The sequence below is a fragment of the Tetranychus urticae genome, chromosome 2 (genome assembly GCF_039701765.1).
Source record: "Tetranychus urticae isolate SD_2017Ah chromosome 2, NJAU_TeUrti_SD_1.0, whole genome shotgun sequence".
NCBI classification, from domain to species: domain Eukaryota; kingdom Metazoa; phylum Arthropoda; class Arachnida; order Trombidiformes; family Tetranychidae; genus Tetranychus; species Tetranychus urticae.
Window position 1 is genome coordinate 5,114,651 of NC_142959.1, and position 13,553 is coordinate 5,128,203.

At 30.0% G+C, this 13,553-nt stretch overlaps 1 protein-coding gene and 2 long non-coding RNA genes across 3 annotated transcripts in view; 2 read left to right on the forward strand and 1 right to left on the reverse strand.

The window, feature by feature from the left end:
- LOC107366407 (uncharacterized) overlaps nt 1-13,553 on the forward strand; it is a 35,964-nt gene that overhangs the window by 11,742 nt on the left and 10,669 nt on the right. The window contains exons 3-8 of the mRNA XM_015934009.3: nt 8,018-8,095; nt 10,745-10,927; nt 11,197-11,313; nt 11,864-11,956; nt 12,290-12,466; nt 13,068-13,430. Coding sequence (XP_015789495.2) covers nt 8,018-8,095; nt 10,745-10,927; nt 11,197-11,313; nt 11,864-11,956; nt 12,290-12,466; nt 13,068-13,430 — 1,011 coding nt within the window. The remainder of the gene's footprint in view (nt 1-8,017; nt 8,096-10,744; nt 10,928-11,196; nt 11,314-11,863; nt 11,957-12,289; nt 12,467-13,067; nt 13,431-13,553) is intronic.
- LOC107366412 (uncharacterized) lies at nt 1,275-2,887 on the reverse strand. The gene is made up of 3 exons (XR_001569658.3): nt 2,732-2,887; nt 1,992-2,621; nt 1,275-1,905 (listed from the first exon to the last, which is right to left on the reverse strand). It is a non-coding gene; the product is annotated as an uncharacterized LOC107366412 (long non-coding RNA).
- On the forward strand, nt 2,872-4,010 carry LOC112539302 (uncharacterized). Its single transcript, XR_003083034.2, has 2 exons — nt 2,872-3,118; nt 3,188-4,010. It is a non-coding gene; the product is annotated as an uncharacterized LOC112539302 (long non-coding RNA).

Sequence of the window (13,553 nt, forward strand, 5' to 3'; positions counted from 1 at the left end):
TTCAATTATGAAGCAGATTTTTTCATGAAACTCATTTTAATGAACCAAAGAAATGAAGGTAATGAAAATAACAAATTGACAAACAGAATCAAATTGATTACGGTAATAACAATTAACAAGTTTTGTCACCTTAAAATACATTAGCATTAAAAAACTATTATTACCTTGTATTAATACGCAAGGTTAACAAACAACTTTGTAGTCATTTAAAATAAAATCCGAAAATTCAGTGAAATATAAGCAAAATATCATTTATTTTGAAATTGATGATTATATTATTGTAGTTTCATTAAATCTAATTTGAATTCGATTTTTAATTTGATTTAAATCCGAAAATCATAATAAAAATTTCCAGCTGTTGGTGGATACAAATTGAGAAGATTCAAGCTTTTCAATACTTGATCTTCCCTAGATGCTACTAGCTTCTTGCAAGCAAAAACGCATTATAATTTACACGATACATGTAAATTGTTATTAGAAAAAGTTATCTTGACTAAATTATGAAACCTCGATGGCAAGATATTTCCATGCAAAAAAGCCATAAGTCGTTCCGCCACCTTACCGTCGACAGTCAGGCCATCCAAAATTAAGGGAATTAACGAACAGAAATTTGTTTTCCAAATCTTGTGATGTTGATGGTTACAACAGTAACCATAATGCTAGCTTGAACACTGTTACAGCTCATGATAATCATAATAATCACAGCAATAGCAATAGTGTAAGAAGCAATAGATTTGGGTTTGACACTAAAACAGTTTCCGGATTAGTTAAAAAGCAAAAATTAACCGCTGGTACAGTTAATGATAATTATGATGAGGAGAAACATAAGAGGAAAGAGATAAATGTAGATGCTCTTGTTGTTGCTGCTGCTGCTCAAGATGATGACGATGATGACAAGTGTATTGTTGATGGAGTCAAGACGACAATTCAAGCTAAATCAGTGGATAGAGTAGTTTTAACAGTAGGACAGAAAAGACTGACACACGGCAAAGTGAAATCGCCAAGTTACAACCTCAAGCGAAAAGAAGACCCAAGAAAATCAATGTTCAACTCTACCTAGACGAAATTGTCATCAGACAAGTGAAGCAATTAAATATTATCAGCTTGAAGTTCGCTATAAACCTTCTTGGGTTAAAGGCAAAAGTGATAAAATCAAAGACCAACAATTAAAGCCAATTAAATCTAATTACTCGCAACTCGAAAGTCAGATTTTTTGCATATACGCCTTTTGCATCCAATTTTAACTGAATAAATTAAACACAAATAGTTAATTTTTTTTCAGTGGTTATAAACGTTTATGAACCTTGTCAATTTATCTTTAAATTAATCATCATGTTTATGGTTAATGAAATTTTAACATCTCATGAAGATTAGCTGTCCATGTTAGTTGGATTGAATATTGATAAGGTTGGTAATAAATGGTAATCTTTATGAATGTAGTTTTTGACGGTTGAATTGTAATATTTAACTCCAAATATATACATAACAGGTAACACGTATTAATAGTTTACAACATCCTTTGGCTACATAAAAAGCCTTATACCAATTATTTAATTAAGTTTGTTGATTGGATTACACAATGAGAGGTTCATTATTAATTACTGAGGATGTACTTTAATGAACATATCCACAGCATTTCAACAGGAAGATTGGATTTGTTTGAAATGTATTGGTTTTATGTAGGCAGCAATTGATTCATTTTATTGCTGTAAATGATTGACAAATGATCCTTAATTGGTTAATTGATTGAACCAAATTAGGGAAAACGATTGTATAAACAGTTACCACTTTTTGTTGAAGACGATAAGAGACCTTACACACTGAAGTCATTAATTCAAAATTAGTTGTGTCCAAACGACTTGATCCATGATCTCTACAGGTAATGGGGTTCATCATCACCGTTGCCTGAATTGAAATGAAAAAAAACAAATGTTGAAATTGGATATCAAACCAAATTATGTGTCAAACGATATATTTGAACTTGTTCTTACCAATTCTTATCAAATTTTTACTTCTTTTTCCTCTCTTTGGTTACGTTTGTCTTTTGCTGAGCATTATATTGTTAACTTGAGAGTCCAATTATTATTATTATGAAAATAATGGAAAACAATGGAGCTTTACTTTACTTTGTTCAGGAATATTGTTACTCACTGAACTGATACCTTTTCTTGCTACGTTATTCTTCTTTTCATCTCCATCTTGAGCATGATATTTGCTCAAGTAACCTGATACCACATACATGTTGGTCGAATCCTAGAAAAGGGTCAATCTTTTGTTTTCTCTTATTGTTGTTCTTTTTATTCTTCTTCATCTCCTCTTTTTTGTCTTCACCATCAATCTCATTTGTCCTGCAGCATATTTTTCGAGTTGTGTGGCTCTTTTTTCCTCCTTTCCATATGTAGAACCATCAGGTATAAAATCTTCTTTCTCCTTTTTTCCCCTTTCAATTGATAGCATTCATGTTACAACTTTTTTCTTCCTAGATTGCCTTTCAAACCATGTTATTCAAATCATGGTCAAGCCTCGGGCCAATTCTTGTCTCATTTACACAATTCAATCTTGTTTGCTTTTCAATTACTCTCCAAGTAACAGTTCAAATCTAGTTAACCAAACTTTGAAAGCTATAAGGGAAGAGAAAAAGAAAGTTGATCAGATAAATGTTGAAATATTGACACTTCCAAAATTAAGATTAGGTATAATGGTCAATTGATTTCTAGGTTAAATACACTACCAGAAATGTAATTGCATTGGCAATACTCCAAAAGATGAATATAGATTGTAGCTGTATTCAATTTATGGTTAACACAATAAAAAATAAAACATAAACAGTTAAATCACTTATCCGATGATCGTTACTCGAACCCAAATTCAAACCTGATACTTCCTATGGATTCGTAGGATCCAAAATTTTACCAGTCACGATGTGGCTCCACCTGATGTTTTTAGAATAACTTAAATGCTTAACAAAGAAAATCGAAGGTAAACCGTTTTTTGAGATAGATTAATAAATTATGTTTTTTAAATTAATTATTAACTCTTCAAACTTGTCACTTTTCATTTTTAACTAACTCACTCAATGTAATTCAACAAGAGACTTTGCAAATTCATTTCCAGTCAAGTAAGTTGTGTTATAATAGATTTTAATTTCTTCATCTTCATTAATGTGCTTTATTGATTTATTTTTAAGGTTTTCTTTGTTTAAAGAGTTTCCAGGTCAGAATTGGCAACTAGTTTATATTGTAAATGTGAACCAAAGATGGATGTAAACCTCTCTGCAGTTTGGATGTTCAATTATGAGAAAGGAAACAAGAAAATCAGACCAAGAGATAGCCATAAGATTTACAATGAATCTGGATATAAAAAATAAAAGAAACCTTAACTCTTGATACGAAAAGAAGGATTCCCATTTCCACATATTTCATGGTTCTATTCAACAAGCTATAAAAGATGAAGGTGAAGCAAGAGGTGGAATAGGATAAAGAATAGGATAAAGAGAGGAAAAATTGTGTGTTCTCCTTTGTCATTACAATTGAATTAATAGTTTTACATTGAACGTTGTAAGATTATTTCCAGACGTGATCAACTTATTCTCAAAATTTCCAGCCATCCCTTATTATTATAGCCATCAACATCTCCAGCATTATTCGTTGTAATCTTTCCTCTACTCTTGCTCTAAATAGTAATTAACTAGCGATAGTTTATACTTTTGAGATTCATTCCTCAAAATACAGACTAACAGAATGATCATTACACCATTAACTGTTATTTGTTTCCAGTTGAAATGAAGCGATTCTGTTAGTTTCAGCCTCTCTAAGGCAGTGTTTATTGCATTCAACAAGTGATTGACAAAAATTATGAAAATTTTCACCAATCCATTAGAAATGCAATTTGAAAACTGTTGAATCAACAAAAGACAAAACATGAACATTTATCTTGTCCAGGCAAGAGCTTTGAGCAAACTGAAAATATTGACCATCCTGACTTTAATAAAATATAATAATGAAAAATAATCATTAATTATATTGATCATAATCACCATCTGAAAGTTGACAGGTAAAAAATTGAAATAATTTTGTTTGAGTTTCTTAATTTTTGCTTCTCGTTTCAGCTTAATTATAATATAGTATCGCTATAATTGTAATAATCAGTTGAAAAAAGGACTCCTAAATTATAGTGGTGAAAATATTATAAAATTTTGTGATTAACTATGAATTAATACAATCCGATTTATGTGGCAAGAAAAAAAACCAATAATAATAATGAACAGCATAATAATTCATCAAGTTAATACATAAATTGAGGCAACTTGAGAGGTAACCGAAAAGAAAAATTTGAAACCTAATTCAAATTGATTGCTGATTCTTTACTGTTAATTCAACTGTTAAATAGATTGAGGGGATAAAATGAAGATGATCAACTGATGATGGAAATGATGATGAAGAAAAGATTACAACTGCAAGTTTAAGGGATTCATTTTCAGTCGCTTGTCATATCATATTACTGACAATTGGATGCAAAATGTTGCTATCAAAAGTCTGTAATTTTCATCGTTTGTCACTCGTATGATGAAAATGATGATTAACCAGAGTATACTTTAATTCCTGAACAAGATTGAAGGATTAAGATGAATTTAAGATGAAGGAGGAAGAAGCTGAAGCTCAAGATGAAGATAATGGTTGAGATAATCATCGATATAAAGATTTGAAACAAGTGAAGATGAAAATGATAAACTGGTAAACATGATTTTCACTTTGATCATAAAAATTGATTGTTACCTTTACAACTTGACAATCTTTCCGAATGCTTCAGCCTTTTGAACCTCATGATTGAATTTAAGTGAATTTACTGTTGACCAATCAATCACAATTAACCAACACAATCCAAGTCAATAACTTGACCATTTTTCCAGCTTTCATAAAATCCTTTTTTTGAGGAGAAAAATGTTTTTCTTGTTTACTCCATTTAATTGTTGAGACTTTATATTTCATCTGACCATTAATACGGTTCATTTTGAGCTTCTTTACCCTGAGGATGTTTTTCAAGACGATAATTCTGTTGAACAAAGCATTGAACTTACAGTTAACTTGTAAAATTGTCCTCCACTTATCATGATTATCATAATTATAAGGCTTTTACCTTTTCATGTTTCCCTCTTTAATAACCAATTTAACATTGAAAATGACTGTTTAAGTGTATTTTACCTTATTTTGTCTCATAAAATAACCATTTTTATCCTCATTTTCAATTGAAAAACATTTGATGAAAGCAAATTCAATCAACTGACAATTATCAATTCAACAAAGTCAACAAATTATCGGCAATGCTTTAAAGCAGCTTTTCAATTTTCTTGATGAAACCGTTAAATTGTTAATGATTACATTGTTACTGTTTGTAATTGATATACTGGATACATTGTAAATTGTTGCCAATATTGATTCTAATCATTTGAAGCTACATTTTCACTTCTTGCTTCTGTTGATCAAAATCAAACACAAATCTTAACCCATTTCAACTCGGCTATTGTACAAAATAATACAATTGTTGCAACCTGAAAGGATTTACACTTATTTTTGTTGTTTCACTTGTACAATTGTTCATTATTCTTGATCAAACCAACAAATGTTGACAAAGAAGAAAAATATTTATTCACTAATCAATTGTAAGAATATAAATTACAATAAGAATTGAAACTGAACACATTTCAAGAATAAAAAAAGCTGAAAATTCTGATCAAATATCAGGCAAACAAAGGCTTATCCAACGATAATAATGATGTTTCAATTTGAAAATATTACAAAATTCAATACAAAAATGACTCCAAATTGAAACAAAAAGACGATTGAAAGCTTACTTCAAATGAATAACTCAACAATGTTAAGATATTAAAAGACTTGAATTTTGTTCAATTTTCAATGTTAACCATTAAATTTGAAAGACAAAATAATAACAGTAATTATGATGAAAAGTGTCAATCAATGGTTGTCTAAATGTAATTCAATTTTGATTGAATCATTGGGAATTGAAAAACATGGATAATCTTCAGTTTACAGTTGATTATCAAGTGTATCATGAACAAGGGAAACACTAGATTAACCAAAGTGTAAATATTTAAATATAAAGGTATGAAGATGAGGAAAACTGTCAACAACTGAAACACGAGTAAAGATGTAACCTCTCCATAGATACAGTTGCTCATCTATTATAACCTGTCAAACTGCTGTTCAAGTTGAATGTTGATGAAGATAATCTTGGTTTGTTGTTCAATGTTTTTCAGTGCTTTACATGATGATGATGAAAAGAGAAGAGGTGAAGATTAAAGATGTAACTGTTGGTGAGTTGGGTGAACAAAAAAAGGTATTCATTATAATTTATAAATCCTTTAAAAGCTGTAAATCTTTTTTTTGCTCTTGTGTTTGTTTCATCTTGTTTATGAGCAATCTCATTCCCTGTCTTTCTTCCCTATCCTTCCCAGTCTCAATATCATCTTTTCATCATCATCTTGATCGATTGAGAGAAGAAGAGAAAGAGAGAGTCAAAATAGGAGACTGAAGATGATAATTTCAATTCAACTCTTTCTTTTCATTCCCTATCAACCTTTTAACACTTCAAGGTATATCCATAGTCAACAAGCAAATCCTTTATTGTTGCTGTGTGTTGCTGGCATCTTTAAGTGTTACAATTAACATTTTCCTCAACTAAATTACATTTCTTCAATAATTAAACTGTTAATTTGAAAGGGAAAAGTTGACCAATTGTTGACTGAAAATCCACAGAAAGTTTAATAGTAACTTCAATTTCATTTGTAAATTGAACATTAATTGTTGAGTTAAGACTAGTTTCAATTGTGTTCATCAACAATGTCTAAAGCTGATCATAAACCGTTTTTTCGCGACAAATCACCCAAACCTTTACCATCTATTGGGTTAAACACCAATCAACCAATTAACAATGTTAATGGACACTCTGGTCCACTGAAATCACCAAGAATCTCATTGCCCATTCCAGGATTTGCAACAAGTTTCACTAACTCACATCGACATGATCCTTTAGCTTTGACTGATTTAGATTGGGTTCCTTCCAATATATCTAAATCAACTCCTTTAGTTGCAAGTGATTTAACAGTTAATTCAACTGTTAACATTCCCAAAGCCTATTGTTCACTATTTAATCATATGTCCAAACGGTTCTCTAAACGTGCCCAATCAGATCCTTGGATTGCTGAAAAGCTCAACAAGTACTCATTCAATCGTCGTTACACTCTTGGAACTGACATTTACTTTCTTGCCGAGGTAATCATAATCAATATTTAACATCAACATCAAAAGCTAAACCATAAACTTGAATTGTTAATTACACTTCTAAGAAGTGCAACAACAACCAATTGTTATTAGGTTATCAATAATTGACTAAATTTTGAGAAAAATCTAATAAGTAAAATCGATAAAATCAGGGAAAAACTGGAAAAAACAAAGAACCAGGTTTAAGTCTTACATCTTTCAATCCTCTTTAACTTTGTCAAGTTATTGTTTTAAAATTACCTAACAATTTATTCTCATTGATATAATTGAATAACATGATTTTTACCATCTCAATCCCAAGTGATTATCTAATGATATTATCAATTCAATTGAACATTGAACATTCAGGTTTTGTTGAAAACAAAAGCCAAATAAATTCATCTTTAACATTACATTTCAAACTGAAATCCAACACAAAATATAACTCTATCTACATCATTATCATGATACAAGTGTAGATACATAATAATAATGATATTATTTAATTTAATGAACAATTCATAACTGTTATACTTTCAGTCTAATTATTATTGATTGATATTTTTGATCAATCAATTCTGTTATTCCTACCAATCCTGTGAAAAGCGTAAAACTTGTAAATAATAAATTGCAATGAAAGAAGCAAAAAATCACAAAAAGGAAACCCATTTTAATCAACTTTATTAATGACTTTCCTTCAATCTTTTTCAACCTTCTAATTGTTGTTTCATTTCTTACAGGATACTCGGACTCATGTTGTTGGTGAACTTTACGATACCGAGAAATCATATGTTGAATCGCTTCAAATCCTTGTCAATGTAAGTTGCTTGTTGCTCTCAATTTTTACCTTTAAACAATTCAAAGTTTCTTGTTCAAGTTGACAGTCTTACCTGTCCATGTGTGACAGTTAATTTTAATTATTCACGATTCATGCCCAATGAAGGGTTGTAAATGATGATTGATTTACTTGTTAGACTTTACCTTTTCTTGTTTATTTAATCATTTGCATTATTCATTGATATATCAACTTGCAACCTTACCAAGTGTGAAAATCTTGAGACTTTCATTTGACGAGTAAAAAGGAATTCTTTACCATGAATTTTTCATTTCATCACTAAAACTTCTTTGTCATGGAAAGGTTTTTTTTCTCCTTCACTCAGTATAGAGAGTCTAAAAAGTTGACAAAAGTAATACTTGAAACAGCAAATAATACAAGTCAACATCTTTGAAAAGGTGTTGTTGGTCCAAGATTTGGCAAGTTAAAAGGTAAATTCAATTTAAAGGTTAGTTCAACTAGAAAAGGAAAATTCAGAGAAAAGTTGATTAATCATGAGTAAATTGAACAAGGGATAAGAAATGTGTATGAAGTGAAATTGAATTTTTGACCAACATGAAAAGATTGATCATTTCTTGGCCAAATTTGATATAAATTTAGGTTCATTGCAAGTTGCTTCAACTTTTAGATGAAAATTCAACATTCATTTTGATTCATAAAACTAGATCCAAATGCTGCAAATTAGTTGATCAAGTGAACATCGAAAAGAAGAAAAATTCTGTAAAAGAAAATTAAATTCTGGGAAAACTTCACCACTTAACTTCACCTCTTCATGATAATTACGATAATTGGTTAAATTTCATAACTCAATATGAACCCAACTTTTGAGTGAATCTTCAAGTTGAACCTTTTTAATTTTACAAACCAAATCAGATTACATTTGAACCCAATTAAATACTTGACATAAAACTAGATTCACATTGTTTCATGTCATTTGGATTCATCTTGATTTACAATTAAAAAGTAATGTCATGAAGAGTTGAAGTAAGATAAAAAAATTGGTGAATTCATCTTTTTAATAGACTAATAAAGTAGACCAAAAAATAACGAGTTTTTTTTCTACTTTTTGCTCATTCCTTTTGGTAACTTGTTACCTGACATCTTTACCTTTTTTATGTGTTAACCTAAAAGTGTATGATTATCATTAAATATTGAACAATTTAAGGATTCTCATTGAAAGAGGAACATCAAATTTTAATATTATCAAGGCAACAAGCCTAATATCATTTGAATATTAACTTAATCATCATTATTCAGATGAAGAACGAGTAAACAAGAACATTGTCTCTATCTTCATGTCTAATTGTGATTAAAGTTCAATAAAACCATACAATTACAGTAACCTTCTGGTTATGATTAACATTGATTAACCAGAAAAAAACTGGTAAAATGTGAACCAATGTAAGTTGGAAATATGTTGATTTAAACATCAAAAACTATCATTTCTGGTTTATTGACTTTTCAATTTATCTTTTTGTTTTGTTTCTTGACAAAATAATAAATTTTTGCCTTGTTAAAGGTAAAACCCATTTTCATGGTTCCAGAAGAAAAGGTTTGATTAAAATTTTTCATTCCATGAGCTGTTCAAGATTAACTCCAAGCATCTTCATCTTGCAAATGTTTATAATTTAACCCTTCTCTGGTCTACTCTTTAATCATCAAAGTGCAGTTGATACATTAAAGTAATGGGTTAAGTTAAAGTATTTTATCTCAGTTACAGCTTGAATACCTTTTGTATCCAGTTTACCTTCCCTAGTTTCTGGTATACAAACATTTATATTATCTCAATTTTATAAGCATTCAACTGGGTAAACTCATATTTTATCAGTCTAATTGTCCATCTCAACTGTTCAGCTTCTGTTGATCCTTCTTCATCTGGAAAATTAAATTGCAACTTTCAAAGTTTATGCAAAAATTGCTTTGTATTCCCATTTGAAACCCAATAAAGATCATTCAGCCATTTACACTCTTCACTTTCAGTTGCAATCATTTTGTTTCAAGTAAAGGTCGAAATTGGCTCAAATATTGCTTTTTCATTTTCAAAATTCAAATTTGTCCACAAGTAATTCACGAATAAATGAACTGAAAAGTAAATTTCCAAACCAAAATTGAAAATATTTGTAAGCTTAAAAGTCACAGATTAGGTCATTCCATGTTTATTCTGGACACTGAACTGGTTCTTAATAATCTTGAAATGCTCGGATGAAAAGTTCTTTGAATAATTTCTTTCGACTCTCAACCAATTTTATTTTTGCTTCAATTTCTCGTTTCAAGTTCATGGAAATGTTGCAATTCAATTTAACAAGTTGAATCTCTAATAAACTGTCCAATTATAGCATCTTATAGCGACTTAAGATACAAAATTGTTATTCTGTGAATGTTCACCATTTTTATGGTGATTTCAAGAGTCAATCAGTCAAAGTCGCTCTGATCATTTCAACGTCTTGCCATAAAAGGTTGTTTCAAAAGGGTTACTATTCAGGGAAAACTGACTTTTATTACTTACCATTAGGAGATATAAAAAAATGTTTCAGTAAATTTTGTTTCACTTTTCTTGCTGTTTATCAAGTCAACTTATTTTGCCTGTTACACATTTGCTAATTGTGATTTATTTTCATTCTTATTTTAACAGAAATATATGAAACCATTAAAGTCAGCTGAATGCTCCAATTTAGTTGATAGTACTCAGGTTGATCACATATTTTATCAAATTCCTGAAATATTGAAGCACCATGAAGCTTTCCTGGAATCATTGAAACAACGTTTAACCAGTTGGGACTCAAAACAAAAGGTTGGCGATGTTTTTGTTGAAGCTGTAAGTAATCAATCACAATTAACGATTTTTTCCATTCTTCACAATTCTAAACAATTTATCAACTTGGTGTTTCCTTTATTTAATAAATTGTTTAATTGTTGCTTCGAAAGGCAGCAAATATTGAATAGCCAAGAGATACAACAAAATATGAAACATGAGAGTTTAACCAGAAAATTTTGAAAACATTTCAATTGCTCTTGAATGTCTCTTTCATTTTCATATATTTTTTCAATTCTTTTTGTTCATTTCACCCTCTGAACCTCTTATAGTTTACCAAACAGCCCATTATTGATACTTATACAGCATTCATCAACAATTGGAAAATAGCCAAAGATACAATTAAAACTGCAATCCAAGCCAAACAAGCATTTGCTCGCTATTTAGAGGTAAGTTTACAGTTAATCTAATTTTATTACATTTAAATTGGAAACAATTTTCCAGCTAAATTAAGCCAATTTGAATGTGAAAAGATTTGACGAAGAACTGTTTTGTTCCGGAACAACAAAACCTGCCATTAATGAAAGTCGCCTAATTAAGTTTAAATCAATCACTTTGAAAGCTTTGGCTAATAACAAAATCAATTGTTATAACTTTCAGTCAATTGCTCTTAATGAAGTTTATTTATTTAAAAGATGTTTATTTACAAAATTACATTTCAACCTAAAATTGTTACCATTCATGATTTGCTTTTATTGCCTACAATCCTTTCAACTGTTAATTACAAGCAGTTAGTGAATATTAAAAAAGGATAATTTAAGAAATTGGTTCAAGCCATTTAGATGTTAAGATGAGTATTGAGTTAACCAGGAAAATATTGATGAACCAAATTTGGGTTTGAAAAATGGGTTTGGGTTTGAAGGGAAAAGTCAAATTGACAAATGAATAAATGTTTCCAATTCTGAGTCAATTATTCCAATAACTGTTTCTTTCATCCAGAATATGTCTCGTGAACACAAAGGTAAACTCACCTTGGATGCCATTTTAATTATGCCTGTTCAACGTATTCCTCGATATGAGCTTCTAATCAAGGTAAGTTTCAATTGACAGTGAAGTGATCAAAATTAGTGATCTTAAGGTTTAATTAAATTGACAAATATACTTATTTAACTTATTCATCAATCAACTATTCACTAATCAAGTCTCTTCTAATTATCAATTCAACTGACTCCCAACCATCTTTAAATTCCCAGCAGTTAAACTGCTTTTTGTTAATTTTGTTTCACTATTTGTCAATGTAAATTTAATTTTGTTTGCTATTTGCCAGTGAAACTGGTTAAAGTTGACCCTTTTCAATCATTTTTCATGGCTTTCATTCAGCTTTTGACTGATGTTTTTTTCTCTTTTTTGTTCATTGCTAATTAGGAATTGATTAAACACACTAATGTTGATCATCCTGATCATCAACTTCTTCTGAGGGCTCAGAAAGAAGTTCATGAACTTGCTCTTAAAATTAATCGAATGGAACGAGAAGCATTTGAACAAGAACAAATGGCTCAAAAAATTAAGGATATTGAACATTTCATCGAAGGTGGTGTTGATGTATGTAACAATTTACCAACAATAACGAATCTTCAAGTTGATAAAAATTGCAAATCCTTTAATTTATTCGTAAAATTCAATGTTAGCCTTTCAATTAATTAACTCTTGCTCAATATAAGTAAATATTTGCCTTTTCATTAGCGATTCTAATCAATTAGGTTCATCACTTCTGTTGACTTTGGGTTAAGACGAAATTTCAACATGAAATTTTGTGCAATTCACTGAATTTTAATGCTAATCAAATCGTAAAAAACATCCATAAAAGAGCATAAATCAAGCTAGAAATGTGTCTTTCAAAGTAATCGCGATCAACATTTTTCACAGCAAGAATTACTTCTTTACTATTGATCATTACTTTCAGAAAATGTTTCAAATTTGATCTCAAAAAGATTGATATTGAGGGACAATTTCATAGATTGTTTGATATAATAGCCTTTTGAGGGCAAAAATGATGGTAAACTATCAAAATTGAGTTTTAACAGTGAGAGTAAAATGTTGTGAATAAATGTCCAGAAGTGACAAAAGATGCAATTTTGATGAACTTGAATGATTCAAGATTTGTAGATAATTTGATTGTTTAATTGAATCTTTTTGTCTAAAGTTATCTTCACCTGATCGAACCTTTATTCGGTACGATTTTGTAACCATACCTGGAGCCCTTGGAACCAAAAAGGAAAGATGTCTCTTCCTCTTCTCTGATCTTCTTGTAATAACCAGCATCAAGAAAAAAAGCAGTGCCACTCGTAAATTTTCAACCTCATCCAGTGGTACCTCACCCTTGTCCACTTTGGAGGGAAACAAGTATAAATATTTAACTCGATTCCCTTTAGAGTCTGTTGATACTGCTAAAGGTGGTGATGGAAATTTACGGAAAACAATCAAAGAGATCGACAGTTTGAGAGAAGATGCTGGAATCTTGAATCAAATCAACGAACTTATGAATAACCTAAACTCTGGACATCAGGTAAAGTCATTGGACAAACTCACCAATGTATAACACTTATAAATTATGTTTTCCTCGTATTGAACCTTTTTCAGGTTTCAATTTAGGATGAAAAAAGTGTCTCACTTAAAGCTATTTCATCTT